This window comes from Cottoperca gobio, chromosome 12 (assembly GCF_900634415.1).
Source record: "Cottoperca gobio chromosome 12, fCotGob3.1, whole genome shotgun sequence".
In the NCBI taxonomy this organism is placed as follows: domain Eukaryota; kingdom Metazoa; phylum Chordata; class Actinopteri; order Perciformes; family Bovichtidae; genus Cottoperca; species Cottoperca gobio.
This window is the reverse complement of record NC_041366.1, coordinates 21,635,080-21,659,846: the sequence shown is the minus strand read 5'-3', so window position 1 is coordinate 21,659,846 and position 24,767 is coordinate 21,635,080. Positions and strand designations below refer to the sequence as shown.

The following is a 24,767-nucleotide window of genomic DNA, read 5'->3' as shown; positions in this document are numbered from 1 at the left end:
GCTGCGGTGCTATAAGAGTATCACCTCCAGAGGGCAACAGACACCAACGTCTGGGTGAGAGTGACTTCACTTCTCCGTTGGTGGCTACACACAGATTTAAGAATGAATGTAAAACAAGAGGAAGCCATGTCTTAAGGTTCAACAGCAACTTTTATTGAATCAAGACAATTTTTACAAAACATTTGTAATCAGGAAATACTTCTTTGCAAACTACAACTTTGCATGAACATTGATTTTGAATTACATCTCTTCTTAAAAACATATTTTTTTATCTCTGAATTAGTTTATAAAACATGACATAAAGACACCTTGAACCACACAAAGTGCAGCTGGTGTCGTTACACACACACAAACAAAAGGTCCCCGTTTCTTTCACAAACAATGTTCCCAGACATTTTTCCTTACAAGAAATCTCGTTGCTTTTCTCTTGGGAAAAACAAAAAATCACTCTGGCACTATTTTAAACGGATGTAACATTTCAACTTTTCAACAACAGGACTGCAATTTAACACTTAACAGGTTAAACATGGTGAACATAATCACTGATTTGGGATAAGATATGAAAGAAAGAAACAGTCCTTGCATCATAAATTATCACAAATCAAAGACCAGTCAATAGGAAATAGGCTCAGGTTGATTTAGATGCATCTCAACTCATAAGGGATGTTCGTCCTGTGCTTTAAGGTCTCTGTTACCTCGGCTCAGTTACTCAACATCAAGCAACATCATGAAAGGCGACTTTAAATATATACTGTATTTGATCATCATCTAACACAGACTCAGTGATAAGACTTAGTGAAGTGTCGTTCAGTAACAAAACCTGTGTCGTTTAAAAGACAAAGGAGGTTAAAATATAATTAATTAATACTGAAAATTTTAAAATAATCTATAAAAGTTGAAAAGAAATCTGTACAAACATAAAGCAATGTAAATCCCAAAAATAAAAATTTGTGAAGACCGAAAGATTAAAATAAATCCAGTGAATATAGCAACACAAGACACAAATAAATAGCCAGTGTACACATCTAGGAGTCTTTTTTTATGATATACACTCCTTTTAAACAGTTTCTAATCTTCCCATACATAACAGAACAAAAAAATAAAAAAGCATAAATATAAAAGCATCTTCTTTATATTTCAAAGAAAGCACATAAATAAATACAAAATTACTAAAACTGTTTTTATCGTTAGTATAAAAACGGATAATAAAAAAGGAGTTTCTTCAGGTGTCACTCTCTTTCTCTATGTGTTTGTATATTTTTTAAGAGTTCTGTCCATTTTATAAGTGTCTACTTAAACTGGTCTGGGATCAGATTCATCTGCGAATGGATACTTGTCGGCGGGCTGGAGATGCCTTCCGACCAATCGGACATGTTGGAATGTGGGGACGAGCTGGACCATTGGTCGGGGGAGCCGGGGGAGGGGGTTAGAAACGGGTGGTCGGGCACCTGTAGCTGGTGGTTAGGTGTGTTGTCCATGGGGCCAGAATAGCTGTGCTGGGAGGGAGGGGTGAGGAATTGCGTGCCGAGGATCTGCGTCTCCTGGGGCATCACGGTGAGGATGGGCATGGAGCGGTTGTTCTGCTGCATGTCGTTCAGCTCGACGTTCGGGAAGCTCTGGTTGAGCGACTGGCCGGCTGTGGTGGAGTTGGAGTTCTGGTGCTGGAGCTGCCGCGAGTGAGCCTGCTGCATCATGTGAGCGGACGAGCCGAGGTGACTGGTCTGCATATTCTGGTAGCCCATGATCTGAGACAGCGTGGCAGTGCTGACGCCGTGCAGAGCACCCATCATGCTGTGGGATATGGGTTGCACCTGCGTGAAGCCTCCTTGCTGGCCTACACCTGGGTGCATCCTGGAGATCCAGTCACACTGGCCTCCTCTGCTGCCACCTATGGATGCTGTGCCCTGACTGTTAGGGCTGGACACAGGCATGTGGGAGAGGCGGGGTGGGTTATGGTCGAAAGACATACAGCCCATATCCTTACCCATGCTCATCTGGCCCATATGGTCCCCATTGCCTTGTAGGTGATTTAGAGACACAGGCGGGGACTGCTGGAAGGGGGAAGTCATGGGAGGAGAGGACACGTCTGACAGGTAGCCGTGCGGTGACTCGAGGGAATCAACCGGGGAGAGGACACCTGACGTGTCGAGCAAGTTACCCTTCCCGTCCAGCGACTTTTTCTTCTTCATTCTATTATCTTTGCCCCCGTCCTTCCCTCCTTTGCCGCCGGCGCTAAGTTTGCGAACCTTCTTGACGGACAGGTTGGGCTTGAGGTTGCTAAGATAGTCATTGGGGGAGCAGAGAGGTGGGGAGAGGCTGGAGGTGCTCAGGGGGCCGCTGTGAAGCCCGGGACTCCTGACCACGTTGTACTCGTCCAGAAGGCGGGCGATGTCATGGTGCATGCGCTCCTGGGCGATGTCTCTGGGAAGCTGGTCGAGGTGGTCGGTGATCTCACGATTGGCAAAGTGTTCCAGAAGAACTTTGGCTGTTTCGAAGCTTCCTTCACGGGCTGCAAGGAAGATTGGTGTCTCTTCCTAAAAAGCAAACAAACAAACAAACACACTGTTAAACAAACAATATGTAATTTTCTACCACTAAGGGTCTCTCAATCAAGTATCTTAAATAGCTCCATCACTGTCCTTTAGTTTCACATACCTTGTTGTCTTGCATGTCTTTGTTGGCACCATTTTTCAGCAGCACCATAGCAGCCTCCACGTTGTTTACGGCCGCGGCCCAGTGAAGAGCAGATTTACCTGCAGAGAGAGTAAACACAAGAGGGTTGATTATCAAAACAGCTCAGCACACTGGGAGGGATCGTTATGGACTGTGGAGATGATCGGTTGATAGTAAAGTTAGCTAGCGTACCAGAGTCATCGGTGGCGTTAGCGTCGGCGTGGCAGTTGATAAGCTCTTCCACCATGCCCTCAACTGCCAATCGGGCTGCCAGGATCAGGGGTGTTGTTCCGTCATGCATGCGGGCGTCAAGATCAGTGGCGCGATTTCGGATTAAAATCTGCAAGGACACAAGGATGTTTAGCTAAGTGCTTTTAAGCTGCTGGACAAACTTCATCAGAAACCCAAGCCAAGAGAGACATAAGACTCCTGTGGGAGAAGATGTTACCTGGAACACTCCCTGAGCATCTGCAGCCACAGCAGCGTGAAGAGGAGTGCGTCCCATGTTGTCCTGCACGTTGGCATCGGCGCTGGACTCAAGGAGGCGTTTGGCGGCATCAGAGCGGGCGTAGCGAGCGGCCAGGTGGAGGGCAGTCTCGCCTGTGCGGTCGGTCTGGTTGTGGAGGTTGGCACCTTGATAAATGAAGTCAGAGATGATTTCTGCTGAGGGATCTTCTTCCTCTTCGCTGTTACCAGTCTCCAGTCCTCCACCGCTGCAGGACGCGATCATCAGGGGCGTGAAACCATCTGAAAGAGGAGGATTACAATGAGTTCCAATACCTTGTATGTCATTGTTCACAGAACATTCTTCTTCTGTTTCTATAAGTGTACACACCTGGCCCTCTGACATTGACATCCATGCAGTCATTCTCTATCTCTCCCTGAGGAGGGGTCGGCGCAATGGAGGCAATACGCAGGTCAGCTGCATCCAGATGCTGCTGTGTCCATTTCCTGTGGTCAGTGTGGTCCCTCAAATCCAACATGGCCTGCTCCTCCAACTGCAAGAGACACCAATCAGCACAACATGAGCATCTGTCGCCCACGTGAAAAGGGCCGAGAACGATAAAACATAGTTAATTTAGACAAGAGGAGAGTTTTCTTTCTTACCCTGAAGCGCCGGCAGTCTGGATCCTCATCATCCCATTCACTTTGATTGTCATCCATAAGATTGATGTCAGAGTTTTTCATAGGTCTGTTGGAAAGAGGAGGCAGGTGAGTTACATAACATCAAAGAAACATGCAGCTGCAGGTAGACTTTAAACCACAGCTGCCTTCATATTCCACTTTCAAAGTCTTCTTACCTCAATCCAACAGAATCCTCTCCCAGCGGCTCTCTGCGTTTCTTTTTGCTTGGCTCCGACGCTTTAAATCCCTCAGGAAACCAGAGCTGGCCGTGTTCGCGCCGCCTTTTACGGGACACCAGAACACCAAGGCAGATGAAACCCAGTGCAGCCAAGCCCAGGAAGACTACGTACATGGGGTAGAGCTCTGAACCGGAGGGAGTAGGTCTCACACCTGGAAAGATGGTCAAAGTCACCGTGTTATTTAGGATTTCAACGGCCATTTTTTATTTACGACGTCGGGCTGGGGCTGAGATACTTACTGGTGACAGCTTCAATGTAGGGAACATTGAGATTCCCGCTGGTGGCCAGCGCTCCCAGGAATGCAGCTACATCTGTGGCGCTCTGGAAGCATTCACTAGACTGCTGGTAGCACTGACGGTTGTCAATCTCCAGGTACACCACAGACCTACAGGCACAAATGGGAGGAAACATTTAACATTCATACGATTCATCATAGAGATGCTAATAAAAACACTCAAGAAGATCTCTTTGTGGTGCCTACCCTTTGACTTGCACAGGATCCAGCTCTCTGCGTTTCCGAGGGCTGACCATGGCAGACACACTCTCCTTCACTTGACCCAAAACATTGGCCGGCACTGAAGCCCACTCGGGCCAGCCATCCGCGGAGCGCTTCAGCACGTTATGTTTGACGAGGTCCTGCTCGTTGCCAAAGTACGGGAAGATCATCGGTTCTCCTTTGGCATCACGGCGGAACACCACGTTGGTGTGGAGGACGCTGCTGATCTCTCTGAGGAAGGTTGACGAACGATTCTTAAGCTGTTCAGGGGGGATATGGACCACCAGAACTAAGTGCCCGTCTGCCAGCTTCTCTGGCATGTTGTCGGCGCAGTCCAGACCGTCCCACTCACATTCGGCGTTGTTGCAGCCCTGGTCACAGTGACCGTCAGCATAGTGGTCTTTACAGTACTGGTCATACAGCGGGCTGGAAGAAAAGTAGAGATATGTTAGCATTGTGATTAGGGCTGTAAAGATACTACACCATAACAATATTATCCTCATATTTATAGAAATATTGAAGTCATAATAATGCTATAAATCAAATAATCTTTAACAATTACACGAAAGGAAAGTGAAAAAACCAGATGAACTGACAAAGCGAGAACGTAAAGAAATGAAAATGATTTAAGAGGAGATATCACAGTTGTCATCAATACCGGTATATTACGACACCCACACAATAATTGTTCTCTGTTTTCGACACTTACTTGCATTGTCCTTCCTGTCCCTGACAATCGAAGCCATCATAGAGACACCCAGGGCTGTTGCACTGGCCATCACACTTCCCATCGTTAAAGTAGCGCCAGCACTGCAACGCCGCCGAGCAGTTTTGCCAAGGGTCATCAAAATTAAGTGAGCAGTCTCCTCCATCCCAGCCGCAGGCGTGGTTGTTGCACAGAGAGTCGCAGATATGGTTCCCGGCCCACTCGTCGCACTGAGGAATCTCGCAGCTCACCTCCACTTCCGGAGGCGGGGTGATGTCCCGGCCAAATCCCCCGACAAAGGAGTAATCCAGGATGTGGCACAGCAGGCCGTTGAAGTTGCTGGGGCAGCTGCACTGGAAGAAAGGCACGTCTGGAGTGATCTGGCACGTGCCACCGTTGTAGCAGGGGTTGGAGATGCAGAGGCTGTCAGTGGGGGTCTGACACTCAGGCCCAGTGAAGGTTGGTGGACACAGGCAGCGTGGGCCGAGGTGGCCTGACACACATGTGCCTCCGTTCCTGCAATTCAGACTTCCACAGGAGCGAGAATCGTACTCGCAGGAAGAGCCGGTGAAGCTCTAGAGGGACAGAAATAGAGAAAGGTTATGATCGTTGTTTGACACAAAGGGTTTGGAACAAACTCCCATCACACAGAAGACAAACAAGCAACTTCTGTTGACTTGTTTCAATTAAATACACCTTTCTCTAACATCATTAATGTTTTTTTATATTTCTCATACTTGTTTTTTGATTATCACTTTGAGCTGCATTTTGTTATGAAAGGTGCTACATAAATAAAGTTTATTATTATTATTACTTGAGATATAAAAGGAGAGTAAAAGTATTCAGCTATACTCACAGGTGGACATTTGCAGATGAAACCATGAGGTGTGTTACTGGCAACAGCACATGTGCCTCCGTTTTTGCAGGGTCTTCCTTTACAGCCATCAAACACTTTGTCACAACGCTGACCTGGAAAACAGAAAATGCACGTGTCACCCATCAGACACTGCATGCAGGGATATTGCAGTCTTGCCCCGTGCTGCTGGATGCACATCAGTACCTGTATATCCAGTGCGGCACTCGCAGCGGTAGCTGTTGGTGAGCTGAATGCAGTTGTAGGACCCACTGGGGTCACAGGGGTCGGACAAACACTCGTTGACGTCGCCTTCACAGCGCTCTCCTACGTAGCCGGCTGGGCACACACACTGGTAACCTCCAATGCGGTCCACACACCTCCCATTGTTGAAGCACTTGGGCTCGTTGGTCAGCGGGTTGCTGGAGGGGGTGCAGTCATCCAAATTCATCTCACAGTGCACACCTACGAGGGACAGAAACAGGCGTTAGAAAAATCCTTGTTTTTGTGTTTTTTTTTGCCAGTGCAGGACTTTGAATGTGCTCTGCAGGTATGAACCTTGTGTTCCTCTGGGACAGGAGCACTTGTAGGTGTTGATGAGGTCGATGCATGTGCCTCCGTTCTGACAAGGCTGTGACTGACATTCATTGATCTCTTTGGAGCAATTTACACCGTGGTAGCCGGGGAGACACTGATGGAGACAAAGAAAAAACATCATAGGAATTATTATTGAGGGTTCCTTCACCTTCTGCAAAGTCAAATTCAAGCACTTTCAAGCATTTTCAATGTGCATGTCAAGCTTTCCAGCAACTTACAGCTGTGGTATTTTACATATTTATATACAGTGCATTCAGTGTACTGATTTCTTCACTTATTTTATTTCTTTATCTACAAAGTAAACTATTCAGTCAGAAAGTGATTCATTGTGAAAGTAAGCAATTACAATTTCAAGCAGTTTCAAGCACTTAATAAATATATAATTGCTGTGTTATGATCACATTGTGTGCTGTAAATGAACCTACCTCGCAGCTGTAGCCTCCCAGATAATCAGTACAGGCCGCTCCGTTCTGGCAAGGATTAGGTGAGCACTCGTCCACTTGGTCCTGGCAGTAACTCCCGGTGTAGCCGGCCTGGCAGCGGCAGTAATGTGTGTTTCCAGCATCCAGACACTGGCCTGAGTTCCTGCACAGGTGAGCCACCTCCACCCCTGAAATAAACAAGGAAGAAGTTACACAATGCACCAATCACACACAGGACTTGTCTCGTACAAAAAGCTATATCGCATGAGGGGAAATAACTTTTGGCAGGTCTCACCTTGCTGCTTGGCTGCAACCTCACAAGACACACTGGGGATGTCACAGTAGAGACCAGTCCATCCCGTCTGACACTGGCAGGTGTAAGAGGCTCCCTGCTGCCAGCACGTACCTCCATTTTTACAGGGGGATGAATCACACCAGCGCACCAGATTCTAGACAGAAACAAAGACAGAAAGTAGAAGTTAGGTCTTTGAGAGGATTAGTTTGTCGTGCTAAACCTACATTTATAGAGTTCCAACTTTGAACACCAATAGTTAAAAATGTAGCAAACATCCAGACTTCAGGACAAGGTTGACTAATCTCAATTGAATCCAAACTTTGTCCTGAAGATCTGTGAGTGTGTGCTACCTTTTTACCTTTGGCTGACAGAAAACAACAGATAAACTGTATAAATGGGGTTATACATGAACCCACCAGTTTGTTACACATTTAGCCTGACAAAAGATGATTCCTACCTGACAGTTGATTCCTGTGTAGCCATGAGGACAGGTGCACTTGTACGTCCCATAACTGTCGAGACAGGATCCTCCGTTGAGGCATGGTTTGGAGTCACACTCATTGATATCGTATTGGCAGTAGCTGCTAGTGAATCCAGGTAGACACAGGCAGGTGAAGGCATTGATTCCATCCATACAGGTGCCTCCATTGAAACAGGAGCTGGAGAGACACAGGACAATAAACATGTTAAAACCTTATTTGATGTGTGCAGGTTAAACAAGTACAGAGAACATTCTGAGTAGGGGAGCTACCTGTCAGTGCAGTCGTTGGTGTTCATCTCACAGTTGATGCCACTGAAGCCGGGCGGGCAGGTGCAGGTGTAGCTGTTCACACAATCGGTGCAGTTGGCCCCGTTTCGACAGGGGTTACTCTCACACTCGTTTATGTCCTGCTCACATCGGCCGCCACGAAACCCGGGCAGACAGGTACACGTGAACGTGTTGATGCCATCGCGGCACAGACCGCCGTTACTGCAGGGATCTGAAACACAGAAAGGAGGAAATTAAATAACCGTTTTCTAGGTTTGAATTGGAGACAACATGAGAACTTTCAATGGTGGAAATATGTTCCTTACTTGGTTTGCAGTCATCGGTGTCTGTGTCACACTTCTGGCCAGTGTAACCTGGCTGGCACTTGCACTGGTAGCCCCCCATAGTGTTATGGCAAACTGCACTGTTGCGGCATGGGCTCTTCACACATTCGTTGATATCGATCTCACATGTTTGACCTTGAGGGGAAGAGAAAGTTAGAAAAAGAAAAGTTGGCGTCTGCAAAAAAAACAAAGATGGCGACGACCGAAAACAATCGTCCACCAACCACTGGGACGTCACGGGGAATGCTTTCACTTCTTAGATACATTTTAAGGTAGAAATAGATAGATACCTTGCCATCCTTCAGGGCAGATGCAGGAGAAGCTCTGGTAGTCTTCAGACTCTTTACACACTCCTCCGTTTTTACAGGGTCTAGGGCTGCAGGGGGCCAGCAGGGTCTCACAGTTTTCACCTGGTGACAGAGAGAAGAAAACATCAGTGTTTGCATTACGCAGGTAACATGGAGCAACTGCTTCAGTCCAAATACATAAATACTAATATCCCTGTAATAGATTTTATGTCGAGGAGTGACATCAATTTCTAGATCCCACTTCCTTATCCATTAGCCAAACAGGAAGGGTTTTCCTGTTTCCTGCTATTGTTTGATCACAGACAGGAAACAGGACGCAGTGGAAGTGGGAATGGGGCTTGAAGCAGGCTCCAGTTCTCCGGCTTATATTAGCCGCTGTGGCATGTTATTCCAAAACACACACACACACACACACACACACACACACACACACAGGCAGATCGTTCCACACAGAGATGCCAAGAACAGACATCCCTGTTTGTGGCCATTAGGTGATGTTTTCTCAAACAACACAAGATAGGACTGGATAAGCCTTCTGTGTGGAAAGTGGAAGATTGTCTTTACATTTTCTGACCTGTGCAAACAACGAACTAAATAAACAACCCAGGTAATAGCGTGAAGAATAAGCAGCTACATGTCGTACCAGTGTAGGGCAGCAAACAGTTGCACTTGTATCCAGCCACATCATCGATGCAGGTGCCCTGGTTGAGGCAGGGGTTGGAGGCACACTCGTTGATGTTAGTTTGGCAGTTAGGACCTACAGCGGCAGGATTAGAGAACGCACTTGGGTTAGACGTCGGCTCGCAGGGCACACACTCACTCTCAATGAGCGAAGGCAGTGACGAGAAGTCATGAGGGTTATAACTGACCGGTGAAGCCGGCTCTGCATGAGCAGTGGTACCCGCTGGTCATGTCCTTGCAGGTTCCCCCGTTCATGCACGGGTTGGACTCACACTCGTTGTTATTGATGTCACAATTGGGGCCGCTCCAGCCAGAGTCACAGGTACATTTGTAGCTTTGATGCAAAGGAAATGTCAGGTCAGTGGTGTTGATTGACTTGTGCCACTTTTTGCTGCTCATTCAACTTTAAAAGGGTCAGTTATTTTTGATTTTGGGGTGAGCTGTACTTTAAATTTGGATCTGTGCTCACCCATTGATGAGGTCCTGGCATCGGCCGTGGATGCAGGGGTTGCTGCCACACTCATCCACCTGAGACAAACAGGTGGCGTCGTTGTAGCCCTCTGGGCACAGGCAGGTGAAGCTGTTGATGCCATCGACGCAGGTGCCCCCGTTGTGACAAGGGTTGATGGCGCACTCGTCGATGTTGATGTTACACATTGATCCTGAAAGACAATAAGACAACATTTCAGTACAGCATGTATTGCTTTGGAAAGATGCATGTACACTGGTCATTATGAGGCCCCACAGCTGGACGTTGGTGTCGTATTCTTTGAGCCTTTATAAGCTGCTCGCTGAGCTGCACTGGGGCTCTTGGACAATAGAGAGCTACTACTAAAGACTCCCTCAACATTAAACAGGCAGAAGCTGTAGCAGCTCCAATGTGTGCCTAGCCTGGCGGCCCCTGGAGGCCCTTTTGCCTCTCCTCCATTGATCGAATGGGGCCCTGTTGAATAGGCAGAAGGAGGGTTTCAGCTGGATCTGAGAGGGGGATGTGCTGCCAGGAGGTGCAGGGGGGGGGCTGCAGCTACCGTCCCTATTCACACACACACCACCCCCCATCCAGGGAGAACTAACCTCACCCAGCGCTGTTTACAGGGGACAGAAGGCCAGACCCATTTCACACACGGCCGAGTAACAATTAAACCCCCCTCTGATCCCCTCAGCCCCCTCCTCCCCTGGTCTTCATCAATCAGGAGGGGAGGGCCCAACTGCCTGATCTTCAATTACAATAGTCCTCTGTCCCTCTGTGTGTCTCAGTCCCGCCATGCCCTCCACGCTCACCCCGTCAACACAAAAAGATGGAGGGGAGGAAGAGGAGGAGGGATGCACAGAAGCCTGCACACTTGTTCCTCACTGCCTCGCCCCCCCCCCCCCCCCTTTCTAGCATAATCACACAGCCACTACCAGTCAGAACCGGCTCTGTTGGGCCACGAATGGGAGGAAGAGTGGTCCACTTGTTGGGATTAGACTTTGTCACTAGTTGTATTTACTGGTGCATTCCAGGTGGTGTCAGTGAAGTAAGTGAGGGACTTCACTCCCAGATATTTACGGGGTCGTGCAGCTACACTCCACTAAACATCAGAAATGTGATTAAAAGGCTCTTTTCCTTTTAAAGTATCACCTTACTGTCCAGGCTCAACGTCACAACCTTTTCAAATGGCAAACAAAGTTAGCGCTTTGTGTGTGTGTGTTGTTTTGTGTGTGTGTATCAGGTTGGGAACTGTGTTCCTTTCTCTAACCCCCCCCCCATCCAACACAGGCAATCTGACACCATTGTTCTGCAGGAGTGGACCCGCCAGCCAGCTGTCCTACCTGCCCCTCCCAAAGCTCAGGGGGCCACCCCCCTGCACATGTGCACTCCACCTAGTGCTCACCTGTGTAGCCGGGCTCGCATGCACACTCGTAGCCGTTGATTTTGTCGATGCACCTCCCGTAGTCGCAGGGTTTGCTCTTACAGTCGTCCAGATTCACCTCACAATTGAAACCTGTCAAGTGGAACACATGTGAGCAAAGGATGTGAGGAAAATCTCAACATTTGAACTGAAGGAATCTGTCGAATGTTGATGTTTAAAGTCTCACCTGCAGTGCCTTTGGGGCAAGCACAATTATATGTGTTCTCCCTGTCCTGGCAAGTGCCGCCATTCTTGCAGGGCTGGCTGAGACACTCATTGATGTTGGTCTCACACAAGCGGCCAGTGTAGCCAGGGCGACAGTAGCAGGTAAAGGAGGCGAGGCCATCTTTACAGGTACCATAGTGGCAGGGGTCAGAGTAGCACTCGTTGATGTCAGTCTCACAATGCTGCCCTGTGTAACCTGGACAGGAAGAGAGTATTTAGTAGAATAATGGTAATGTTCATTTGGAGAGGAAAATGTGCATTTCAAATTCAGAAAAAAACAATTGTTTGTTTTACCTTCAGCACATTCGCAGGTGTACTTGTTGGGACCATCAGTACATTTAGCTCCGTTCTTGCAGGGGGTGCTGGCACACTCGTCAATGTCCACCTGACACAGACTCCCTGAAAAACCTGCAAATGCACAAATGAACGAAAAAATTATATCAAACTTTTCTTCAGATAATTGCGTAAATGTATGAAATTGAAAGTTAAATTCTGTATGTCATGGCTAGATTGTGCGTAATGGGAAAACAGAGAACAGAACAACTCATTTGCATCTCAAGTATGTCTGCAGGACACTGAAGGTCCTAACGAACCATTCCACGACCCCCCCCCCCCTCCCCTCCTCGGCTCTTACTGTGCAGGGCAATCTTTCTTTCAAACCACAACACAATGGACTCCAGCTCACTGGCCATAAACCAATCCCTGCCCTCCCCCAATTTTGGCGCTAAGCTCTAACACAAACTCTCGTGCCCGCCAAATATGCTAATGTTTCTGCAACCTGATCCGCTCTGTCCTGTTCACCCAAAAACCCTTCAGTGACACTATAAGAGGAAGTAAATCATTCACATTTGATCTGTGAGCCATATATGGCATGCTATACTCATTGACAGCTGAGTTAATGCTCCACTCATTTATAGCTTTTTCTCTGCTCCCATTGTCTGAGGTTTAAAAACAGACGCAAAGGATCCAAAAACCTTTTTCTTTTACTCTATTTACTCATCTTTCACATTGCCTCATCATTTCTCACCTTTGGAGCACTCGCAGTGGAAGGAGTTGATCTTGTCGACGCAATTGCCATTGTTGAGACAAGGTTGGCTGGCACACTCATCTGTGTTGATGTGACAGAACACACCCTCATATCCTGAAATCACACACACACACACACACACACACATGAGTTAGTTAGTTATTAGTCAAATCAAGTTTTCTTTTCTTACTTTTCTTTGATAATGATTCAAAACTACAAAGAACCCTGTAGTTAACTCTCCATGCGATATACGCCAATGCTCTTACCCGGCATACAGATGCAGTGGAACCCTCCGATCTGATCCAGGCAGGTGGCATCGTTATGGCAAGGATTAGACATGCATTCGTTGACGTCCATCTCGCAACGCGGTCCTTCATACCCTTGAAGACATTTGCACTGGAAAGAGCCTTTGGTGTTGAGGCAGCGCCCACCATGTTCACAAGGGTTGGCACCTACAACATAAAAGATGCAAGTTGTCAAACATATGTGACGTTTATGCATAATAACTGTAGAAGACCTTTTAAAACTGTACCAGAAGAAAGTCACGTTGACTTTATAACTTACCGAGGGAGCACTCGTCGATGTCCAGGTTGCAGGCTGAGCCGGTGTAACCCGGGGGACAGGTGCAGATGGCCTTCCCGTTCACTGGGTTGGTGTCACAGTTGGAGCCCTTTTGACATGGATTGCTGATGCAGGCGTCATCAAGGTGGCACAGCAAACCTGTGAGCACCACAAGAGCATGTTTTCAACAAGCTGTATCTTAACATTTAAGTCCAAAGTGTTACAATAGTAAGGTTGTAGTGAAAATGCATGTGTTTGTGAAGTAGTGAGCATACGACTGGATAATTGACACTTGGATTATCCACGAGTTGTGTGAGAGTTTGTAAACGGACCCGGCCCCCATTTACGTCAATTCATCACAACTTTTCCCAGTTTTTTGATTCTTCAAGATTGCATGAATATTCTTCCAGAATTCATGGCAACGAGGGGTGAGTAATTAATATAACAATTGTGATTTTGTGGGTTTTCCTTTAAGATCATTATCTGCGCGTACATTATGTCTGGGACAGCCACGAATAGTCGTACCTGTGCGGCCGTGAGGACACTCGCAGAAGAACGAGGCTACGCGGTCGTGGCAGGTAGCGCCATGGTAACAAGCCGCGCTGGCACAGTCGTCGATGTTCTCGCTGCAGTCGTCACCCGTCCACCCGTTGACGCAGACGCAGTGGTAGCTGCCGTGAGTGTCGTGGCACGTCCCTCCATTCTGGCACGCGTTGGGCATCAACTCACACTCGTCAACATTTTCTGTGCAGTATTGACCTGAAAGAGACACGAAGACAAAAGGGAATTTTATACATGTTTTCTTTACAGGTCTTTTTATTTTTTAATGGTAATTCTCAAAGCAGATGATCACCTGTGTAATGAGGTGGGCACTGGCAGTTGTAGGTGTTCACACCGTCCACACACACGCCACCATTCTGGCAGTTGTGGCCTGGACAGTCATCGATGTTGTGCTCACAGTGCGGACCTGTGAAGCCTGAGCAGGGAGAGACAAAGACAGATGTGAAAAAGGATATAGAAAAAGATGTGGCAACATTTGCTTTGATAAGACCCCGTTTTCCTCTTGTTATCACTGCGTACTTAAGAGAAAGATAAGCTCTCTATATCCTCGTGGCAGATTGCTTTAATGCCCTGTAGATGACAGAACAACTTGTGTCCTCCTCAAACATCAAAGGCTTCTTGTGGGCATTTTACAGCCACAAACGTCTGATTGACTATCAACCCGCAGCTCTGCAGGTGCCCGTGCAGCTTCGCTATCTCGCCGCATTCCAGCACGGACACCCACGAGACACACAGCATGGGTTAAACTTTAACACACAATATCTGTCGCTCATCTGCATATCCAAACAACTGGCTCTGCGCTGGTCATAAGCACTCTGACAGTCAGACAATAACACAGGCGGCTGAAATCTTCCACGATGACCACATATTTCAGAGAAATAGAAATGTGTTTTTTTAGAAAGAAACGTTTCTTCACAGCTGCTGTCCTGCCCTCTAACAGCAGTAACCACAATTGCTCAAAATTAAGTTTTACACAACACCGCAACGGCTTTGGGTGCCAACACAATAAAGACGCCCATCAGACCGGCTGTATTCAGCAGAAAAACAAGACATACCTCATGAATAGGGTGTGTTAATCTATACGTTTATGTGTGTACCCCTGGTGTTGTGGGAGACTATCAGAAGGAAACGTCTGTGTGACTGCATCCTGCCAGTGGAGGCTGGCACAGACATGGGAGGGGGGGAACCAGAGACTACTTGTTCCACTCAATCAGATTTCACTACAACAACAGGCTGCTTTTTAGCTTAACAAACAAAAGTGTTTGTTTTGTTACTGCACTAGCCGTATGCAACTCCATATGTCAACAAACAAAACAATTGTTCTGCTTGTGCCCCTTTCACACATGCACTGCAGCCCTGAACCTATCTCGACATCACCCGGAGGAGCTGCATGTGCAAGCACCGTCCAGATCTATCGGACCAGACGTCAGCGGACTTTACCCTGCCAGCTCGCGAGTACTAAGTCTATGTAATGTCCGATACGTGTTGGGGATGTTTCCATGCATCTGGTGTCTAACTGGAGAGACGACAAGATTCAGGAACTTCTGTCTGCAAGGGCTGATGCTGAAGAAATTCAAGGAACGGCAAAAGACTTGTTGTTTATAACCAAATTAGGAACCGGCTACTTGACCGGGGTGTAAGCCGCGTCATGTCATGTCTTGCACGCTCTACCCAGGCGGCAAGTCTTGCCTATCTATACCAAGCGTCTGACACGGACAATCTCCTGTTGTGTGCAACGTGTGAAAGGGAAAATGTGACAATGCGGGGACCTGATTCTCTGGATTTGTCTGGAGTTCATATGAGAAAACGGCTTATTTTTGTGTGTTACCTGGAAGGCAGCTACAGTCGTAGGTGGTTTCTCCCTTCTGCACACACGTGCCTCCGTTGTGGCATGGCGAGGGGCTGCAGGGCATGTAGAGTGTCTCACAGTGTTTGCCGGTGTACTCTTGAGGACAGCGGCAGTTGAATGAGCCCACCTCGTTCACACACACACCACCATTGACACAGGGAGAGGGAGACTGGGCACACTCGTTGACGTCTTGCTTGCAGGTTTGACCGTGGAAGGCGGGCGGGCATGTGCAGATGTAGGTGGAATCGAAGGCTGAGCACTGGCCACCGTTTGCACATGGGTTGGACGCGCACGGGTTGGCGAGCTGGCAGGTTTTACCTTTAAAGGAAGAGAGTAATTCATTATTATGGTTCATGGTGAAACGATAGAAAGGAGAGCAACAAAAAAAGTATTCGATAACAGATTTGATCTACATACCTGACCATCCAGGTGAGCAGCGGCAGCGGAAGACAGTGAGGGTGATGAGATCACATGTTCCTCCATTGCGACAGGGGGAGCTCATGCAGGCATGGTTGCTGGGGGTCAGGCACAGCCGATCGGTGAAACCCAGGCGGCACACGCAGCGGAAATCAAACGTGTTCCCATGGGAAACAGCACGGCATTCGCCACCATTGCGGCAGGGTGAAGGGCTGCAGGGGCTCGGATACTGGCACCGATTGCCTACGTAGTCACTGGGACACCTGGGAGTACACGGTGAAGGGAGAAGTAGTGGTGGTTAGAAAACAAGGATCGTTTTTTTGTATAACTCTCTGAGAGATTATCAAAACAAAAGGGGAATGAGGGGAGGGTGGGAGGAGGGAGTAGTGGGACTAACAAGTTTCCCGCCCAGGAAAGTCCCACTGCAGCGGGACAGAGACGACATGTTGTTCTAGTGTGTCTCTCTGGATTAGACTCCCTCAGAACCCTGAAAACACATTCTGCCGGGACAACAGACGGCACTAAATAGTACAGCCGTTCCCATCTACCTTTTGCCCCCACGCTGTCCACACTCATCCTGAATGACTGTAGAGATCAAGGGGACTGTGCCGGCTCTGGATGTCCTATTTGAAGCGCTGCATTCAGGGCCTAAGCCCTCCCATCCACATTGAGGATGGATGCTGCTACAGTCACATAGCTCTCTGGCTGAAGTGAAGAAACTCGACACAGATGAGGGCTGGCCTCCCCTTCTGCAGTGTCTGGGCAGTATTACATTTTACCCCATGAAAAACAAGTCATCGTCAACCTCATCTGAGTTTATACATTAAAGCTGCAACGACAACAAACAATCAGCGACTATTTCAAGTAATTGTTCATGCAAAAATGGCGGACAATTTTGCTTTCAGACTCTCAAATATGGAGCTTTCCTGCTTTTCTGTTTTATATCACATTAAAGTGAATATATTTGGGTTTTGTCGTGACATTTTATAAACCAAACGATTAATCTATAAAGAAATCTGCAGATTATTCGATGAATAAAAGCGAATTGTTCGTTTCAGTGCTATCGTACGTAGCAGTCAAGTCCTATCTGTCACGTGTGGACGCAAGTCAGCAAAAAAAGTGTTTATGTTTGAATTGGGGCTTGTGTGTGAGTGTGTAGTTGTGCACATGAGCGTGTGAGTGTTTATGTGTAAGGGAGGGCATCTGTTGGCCTCCGAGTGTCTCCACAGGGAGCAGGTGCGCATGTTAATGAAGGCAGCTGTTGGACGGGGCTCCTCCTCCTCCCCCCTCCTCCCTCCCCCCTCCCCTCTGTCCCCTTGTCAGATGGGGGTGCAACAAGCCAACTTCTTCTCCAGGGACATAAAGAACCCATGGGAAGTCAGCTGTTGCAACTTCTGTCTCTTCACCCCCACACTCATTGTTAATTCCTCTCTTCCTTACCTGTTCCTCTTTCGATTTCATATTTCTGCACTGATACTGAATCTCGTTTCCCTGCAGTTTTCTCCCTCTCTGCTCCAGCTTATTACTGTTTTCTCAATTCTTTCCTGTGTGCGTGCACTTTTTTTTTTACAGCTCCCAGCAGTTTGCTTTTTACAGCGTTCCCCATATGTCACATGGGACTGCTAAAAACTCCCTTGTTGACTTTGTTAGGTGAGACCAATCAGGGAGTTTTTAACAGGACCACGAGCCCCACAGGGAGCCCAGACAGTCGCAATTGGCAGAAGATTGTAAAAGCATTTGGGGTTGCTTTGAAGTTTCTCTGCTTCCCATTCCACTTTAGCATGAAAACACACTGAAGAATCACTGAGAGAATTCACCGCCTTCATACAAAATCCAAAGTGTAACGGAACAGATGTTATTAATGGTGTGTGCGTGTGCCTTCGTGTGCGTGTCATCCCACGCTAACTAAGTGTAATAGATCCTCTTTGTCCTGAAGTCAGTCCAGACTGAGATAAAGATCCACCCACACGCTGAAAAGCTAAGCAGCACACACCACGGCAACAGGTCTCTCCCAGCGCTGCAATGTCCCCTCGGGCCGGAGCAGATGCTTCCCCGACCTCTGACCTCAAACACTTTTGTGACTGTGGGACGCCCTCTTTGCCTTCTCTCCCCTCTCTCTTTTCTTCCTGCTGGGCCCGATCTACCATCTGCCACTCTTCGGTGACTTTATCCTCCGACACAAAACCAGCCCCACTGTACGCTGGAAATGCCACTGCTGTGGAAAATGTTATGTAAATGGCTCGAGGTTGGAACACCGTAATTATGTGTGCGAGTAAGGGTTTTATTCTCTCGTGTTGTTTATGAAAGTATAACAGCGTCATGTCTCTTCTCACACACTCGCTGCCGCCTTCTTTCTCGTTAAGTGGCTTTTTGTTTCTGCCTTTTCCTCCTCGTTTACTATTTCTAGTTAGCTGACGTTCCCTTGGATGTGTGTAATCATTAGCCGAGGTCTGACCCCTGTGGTCCACATCTGTGAGCAACACCGAGAACAGAAGAGTAAAGCTCTGAGAGAGGAAATGAGAAATGTACTGGGCCTGGAAGGCACTTTGCTCGGATCAGTGGGTTGGATACTGCAGTAGGAGATAATGTCTGGACATACAGGTAAGTATTCATGTTAAGAGCTTCCCTGTCTCTCAAGCTGCACTTTTCTTACACAACTAAGTTTAAATCTTGTGGTAGTGATTAAGCTATTTCCTGTCTCACACTCTGAAAAGAGTGAAGTGGTTAAGATTTACAAGGGTCAGACACATGACTGAGCACCTGCTCCACTAATGACTGCAAGATCACTTTCACGCACAAAACACCAGTTGGGGGTCGTAACTTCAGCGATGGACGTTGTTCTGGAGACGTCCCACCTCACAGGGGAATTAAGGAGGAGCACCTGCCTGTCGCTCCACCTTTTACGATTGTTATCAGTGACAACACATCTGATAAAGTACCTCAGGTCACACTTTATTAGGTCGGCACATAATATGTCACATCCTCCCTTTGGAGCTGAACTGGGACCAGCTCCTCGCAGCAGATATACTCTTTTGTAATATGGGATGACAAGCGGTCACTGTTTTAACTCTTCTCTCACGGATGTAATTAAGGGTGCAACAAACTATATATATATATATATGTTGATTCCCAAAGCACAAGATGACGTCCTCAAATGTCTTGTTTTGTCCACAACTCAAATATATTCAGTTTACTGTCATAGAGGAGGAAAGAAACCAGAAAATATTCATATTCAAGAAGCTAGAATCAGAAACTTTTGACTTTCAGAAATAGTTGGTGATTAAAACCAATAGTAGGTTAAAACACGCACTTACATTTATGCATCTAAACCCCAGCGACCTGCCAGAGGAGCTGGGGTTTCTACATTTGACAGCCTGTGCCGCTGCATGTGAACTTTCAGCACCCACTCGAGCCAAATAGCCTCTTATCTGTGTGCTGTCACAGCACGACTTTGATCGTCCCGCTCTGAGGATTTGCAGACTCACAGGATCCCAATCACTGCCCACTCTGAGGCACCGCCGACACTAAATGTGGAGAAATATTTGTCTATGCAACTCAGGTTGTCTCCACGGTAGATTTTTGAGACTGAAACTCAACATAAAGTTTAACTACCAAGCTCATTTAGGGCCATGGCATCTGGGGAATGGGCCCAACCAGGGGAGTGGCAGCCTTAGAGCTTGAACCCCAATAAAAGCCCCACACCGACAGGAACACTTGACTCAGCCATGCACCTGATTCGCTTAAGCCCACATGGAGCTGAGCCTTAACAGAGTCCTGCTCGGTAATCCTATAGGAGGACAAATGAAGAGCGACATTCCCTCTTGTGGGAGAGTGGAACGTCTTTTCAGTGGTGCTGAGCTCGCGCTAGACGGTCTTTGTGGGTGAGACATTTTATCATCAATACGCAATACCAGACAGCTCTGTGCAAGGTCACAGAGGTCTGACTTCACTACACCAACCACTGCAGACTTTCCATTTTTCTGACTTGAGTCTATTTCTGTCACACGTCTTGCAGTATTTCAACCATGCAGCGAGACAGTCGAGATGTTTTCTGAGTGTATTATTAACAGTCACCTCGGACCAAAACAGTGTCTATTTCAGCAAAGACGCATCGACAGTCAGGCAGCCGTGCAAAGGGCGGGTTGAGGGCAACAACCTTTCAACCTCGCTGTGCCCCCATCACTGTCGCACAAATGGAAACTAAATTTGACTCACGACACCGTGCCCTTACATGCTTTTGAAGCTGCCTATATAACAAGACGACTACAGCTGCAGGGGAAACAGGAAGCCCCAGACCTTCAGATAACCTTTTACTTCACAGAATCATGACCGAGTGCTTCCCCATTACACCGGCGCGTTGTTGTTTCGATGTGTGTAGTACGACTACAAACTAAAGTACACTTCTAGACGAATCTAGACCTGATTCAGATGTTCCTCAAACGGCTCCCTTTCCTCATGACGAGTTCATCTGTGGCGTAAATAAGTGGATGTCTTCAATTAAAACATTATATGAAAAAAGATGGAAAGGTAAAACTGTACTGTACAACCAATGATGATGTTGTTGCTATGAGTCTTATAGATCACAACCGTTTGCTGGACAAACCTTGTCTTGCTGCTGCTCTCACAGATACACGTTAACCCAATCATCCTCAAGGACATAAATACGCAGCGATTTAATAAACAGGACACAAGCAAGTTCCTGTTTTGGGGATGATCCGCATTGAAAAGCTTTTAAATTAAGGGTGACTAATTTTAGAAGCAGGAAGGACAGAAAAACATCCTTTCTACGGGACAGAATACAACGCGATTGTTATCCCACTAACTCCACGTGTAAGACATCTGATTACCACAGTTTACATCAAGCTAACCTTGTTGTCTCTGCCAGCATGTGATCTGCCTCTCTGTGTTCTCACAGTCGTGGGAACGGTGCTGAAAGAGGATTTGAATCTATACCTTACCACTCAAATCTGTGTCATCACATGCCTCAGACATGACTCATAGGTAACCTCAACAACTGCATATGTGACTTAAAGCACTTTTCAACCTAATCGTGTGAAGGGAACTGAATTTGGGGCAGTGCAGTGAAGTGCACGCCTCTTCGTCTTCGCAAAACATCAGTTTCTTCAGGTGGACTTTCCACTAACGCGCCACACAATTCCTGACTGAGCGTGCAGCCTCTCAAATGTGAAGATTTCCTGCTTTTCTCTGCTTTATATTATATTAAAGTGAATATCTTTAGAAAGGATGGACAAGTTTCACTATTTCTGACCAAACGATTAATGTAGAAAATAATCAGCATGAAAATAACCGTTGCTCTCCGCCCTAACCTTTTGGTATGGACGCTACACTCTGACTCGTGACTGATGGCTGCTCGGCTTGGCAGCGACGAATGATTAATGTGAGCACAAGCAAAGAGGAAGAGAGAGAGCGAGGGTGAAGTGATGCTCTTATCCTGTCTGTTTTTAATTGGACTGAGCAGAGATGGAGACCACAATAACAGCTTTGTGGAGGAGGAGGGTGGAGGGACAAGTTTCAGTGCACACGTGCAGACATCTGTGTGTGTGTGTGTGTGTGTGTGTGTGTGGAGTGTGCAGATTAGACGTTGTGAATCGGGGGCCCTGGGCGAGCAGCGTGGGCTCTGAATAGCTCCCCCTTGTCCCTGCAGAGCAGAGAAGCGCCTGCCATGACCACATGCCCCGAGGGTAGACGAGGCCACCCCTGAGCTTCTTTACACACAGAAACACTGATGCCACCACAGCTGGAAATCACAATAAAAATTTGAGTTAAAAAAACTTTTCTTTATCCCCCTCCCTGTTCTTGAGTTAAACTGAGAACATTCAAGGTGAATCAGGAAGCTCGCAGACTTATAAATATATATATATATATATGTGTCACCCACAATCCTCTCTGTCTGTTCCCACTTGTTTGCCTTCAAATTTCTGCACTTTATTCCAATTAATCTCACTCTCTTGACATCCAATCCAATTACATTTCACAGCCATCTGGCTTTCTAATGGAGATCACAAGCGGGTGAGGTGGGGGGGTCCATTCAGAATGCAGGAGACAAGCCTTTTGGAGGGGGGGGGGTTATGGCAGGGGTTTGGTGTGTGCTGTGGTGTTTGGGGTGGCTGTGGCATGATGGGAAGCCCCACTCAGATTAGTCACACAGCATTATTCTGACTGCAGGACAATGGGTGACGGGCGGCGGGCGAGCCCCAGCTGTCGCCCATGAAAGGGCAGAAAAACAAGATTTAGGACTGGACGCGTACTCTCACTTTGCTGGTGAAGGGGTCTCGCATTCATTAACGGGCCTACTGATTGAGCGAAGGAGGGGGGTGGGCTTTTGTCCAGCTCTCCTTCTCTCACCTCTCTGGAGCTGCACACTCTTTTTACTTTTCACTTCTTAAACTCTTTTCTTTTTTAGGGGAATGTGTGCGGCCTCACACAGCAATGTGGCTTCTGGAGCGATGCAGCAGCACAGCAGCCCAGAAGAAACTCAAGGGCCTCTGGTTGCTGGGCACGGGGCCCGCTCAAAGGCTGGAATGAAAAGGGGGAATATGTGGCCCCCTTTTTTCTTTCCAACCCCAAAAAAAAAGCACTTTCAAGTACCAAAAATACACTTCGCTGCATTTCTAAGACTGCACACATTTCACACACACAACAGCACAAGAAGATAACAGGAAATGCTAATACTGTGTGGTGGTCCAACATCTGGTGCTTCACATGTTGCTGCGCTTTACTTACTTGCATTCTCCATTTCCATTATGGGTGCCTTCACATCTTCCTCCGTTCAGGCATGATTCAGTGGGCAGGGAGCATTTTAGACCTGTTGAGCACATGAAGAAGAATGAATCATGACCTCACGAGGTAAACAGCAGGTGTGACATCTGTACAGCTGAACTAGCTGTTAGGATTAACACGGATTAGGTTGAGTGGGAAATTATTCATCAGTGAGGTTTTCAATGCATCTTTATTCACAGGGTTTCTTTTTAATGTACACATGCGCGTGCACATCCTAACATTTAATTGATTTGTTACACAGTTGTCCGTGGGGGATATTGGGAAGCCTGTTGTGGACACCGGTGAGGCCAGAGCGTGTGGTGCGTGGCTTTTTGGGGGGAGCGCACGCTTTTGCGGGGAAAGCTGCAGCAGCTGCGGAGCTCAGAGGCGGAACAAAAGAAATCAGAGTCCAGCACGAGCCATAAAACACTCTCCTCGGGCATTGTTTACCGGCAGACGGGAATAACAGCACCTCCTCCACCCACAACACTCTCCCACACATGCAGACAAAAGGTGTCCCCCCCCCTCTTGCATCCCCCCCCACCGCGTCCCCCGGACCCAACACACGCACCCGCTTCCATTATCTCCCATGTTATTTAAAACCGCCTCTCAGAACAATTTGAGAACTCCAAATATTTGTATTATAACCAATTAAAAACAAGACAAACAATAATGAGATCAAATAATAATAACAACTAATACAATGAGAATCTTGGTCCACCTAGTTCTTTATAGCTTTTTTATAAAAAGTGCAGATGATGACTATGAAATAAACAGTTAACTTGTGTAAAATAACTTTCACGAGCGTGCACTGGAGTCAGCAGCAGGCGCACCGCAGCATTTGGCTCATGCACTGGTAGTGAATTCCCACGACCAAGAAAGGCGCTTAAAGTAACTCAATTAGGGTTTCTGAGGGATTTACTAGATGTAATCAGATTCTAGTCTTCATCATATATTTTACCTTGTGTGATGACGATTGCAGGAATCAGAAATGTTAGTTTCACAAAGAAACGATACATTCCTCCTGTTCAACTTCACAAAATGTCGTTGACTCCCACGTAGGGTTCGCATAGATCCACAGTTTGGTACACTCCAGGTGTTGGCTTGAAATAAATATCCGTGTGGGGGAAAAGGTAAATCCAACAGCGAGAGAGGAGAAGATCTTGAAGAGGACTCAGTTCGTAGATGCTAACCTGGTGCTTTCCGAGTTCTCAATGAAATCTGCAGGCAACTCTACAAGTTCCTCCCACTCCCCCTCCTCCCCCCTCTTCTCCCCTCTACTCCTCCCCCTCAGGCCGAATAAAAGCTGCTTCTCCCCCCTCACTGTCCAATAGAGAAATTATTAGCATTAGAAAAAGTGCAATTTGCTTCATTATTTCCGTGTTTCCAATACTTTATGCATCTACTTCCTGCACGTTTTACTGCACTACAGCTGTAATACAAGTTACTTTATAAATGAAGATGTTACAGCTTATAAAATATGAGATAACATGTAGATTTACCTGCACAACAGTGTATTAAATACTTAGAACTCCTCCACCTTGATCAAAAACAGCTGATATTTAAACAAGCCTCAGTAATAGATGATGTTATATCATAACATGCTCCTGCGTGGATAACTTTTACATGTTGATATTGATACTTATTTACTTATAATGCAGAACACGACTTTATCTGGTGGCTGCAAATACAAGTTACTTTATAAATCAAGTTCTTACACATGGTACGCTTCTTAAAGATGATGTTTAGATTTAATGCCCAGAATGTGAAATGCTTAAAGCTATTAAAGCTTCAGTAATGAATAATGCTATAACATCACAACACTCACTGGACATGTTGCTAATGATACTTATGTACAATTATTTAGGTAAGCTTTCAGTATTTCAGTTTGTTTACTTCGCTGTTATTTCCACATTTCAAAGAGAATAAAGTACTTTTTACTCCTTTACATTTATTTTACAGATTAAA

At 46.9% G+C, this 24,767-nt stretch overlaps 1 protein-coding gene across 1 annotated transcript; it reads right to left on the bottom strand.

Annotated features, from left to right (window-relative positions):
- Positions 1 to 131: 131 nt before the first annotated feature.
- On the bottom strand, positions 132 to 23,979 carry notch1a (notch receptor 1a). Its single transcript, XM_029444691.1, has 34 exons — positions 23,761 to 23,979; positions 22,764 to 22,845; positions 16,020 to 16,282; positions 15,582 to 15,920; positions 14,046 to 14,168; positions 13,718 to 13,951; positions 13,196 to 13,351; positions 12,898 to 13,083; positions 12,632 to 12,745; positions 11,899 to 12,012; positions 11,567 to 11,800; positions 11,362 to 11,472; positions 9,957 to 10,149; positions 9,676 to 9,821; positions 9,450 to 9,563; positions 8,789 to 8,908; positions 8,481 to 8,633; positions 8,158 to 8,386; positions 7,864 to 8,065; positions 7,407 to 7,560; positions 7,115 to 7,299; positions 6,651 to 6,783; positions 6,300 to 6,557; positions 6,096 to 6,208; positions 5,243 to 5,814; positions 4,519 to 4,959; positions 4,277 to 4,422; positions 3,975 to 4,188; positions 3,781 to 3,865; positions 3,509 to 3,671; positions 3,122 to 3,420; positions 2,866 to 3,013; positions 2,656 to 2,753; positions 132 to 2,534 (listed from the first exon to the last, which is right to left on the bottom strand). The coding sequence occupies exons 1-34, from the start codon at positions 23,816 to 23,818 to the stop codon at positions 1,290 to 1,292; spliced, it is 7,425 nt and encodes a 2,474-aa protein (XP_029300551.1). The 5' UTR covers positions 23,819 to 23,979; the 3' UTR covers positions 132 to 1,289.
- Between the last annotated feature and the right edge of the window lie 788 nt (positions 23,980 to 24,767).

Coding starts and splice junctions, on each gene's coding strand:
- notch1a (XM_029444691.1), bottom strand. CDS start 23,818: ATGTATCGTTTCTTTGTGAAACTAACATTTCTGATTCCTGCAATCGTC. Junction 22,846..23,760: donor TGCAATCGTCATCACACAAG/GTAAAATATATG, acceptor TGTGCTCAACAG/GTCTAAAATGCTCCCTGCCC. Junction 7,561..7,863: donor ACACAGGAATCAACTGTCAG/GTAGGAATCATC, acceptor GTTTCTGTCTAG/AATCTGGTGCGCTGGTGTGA.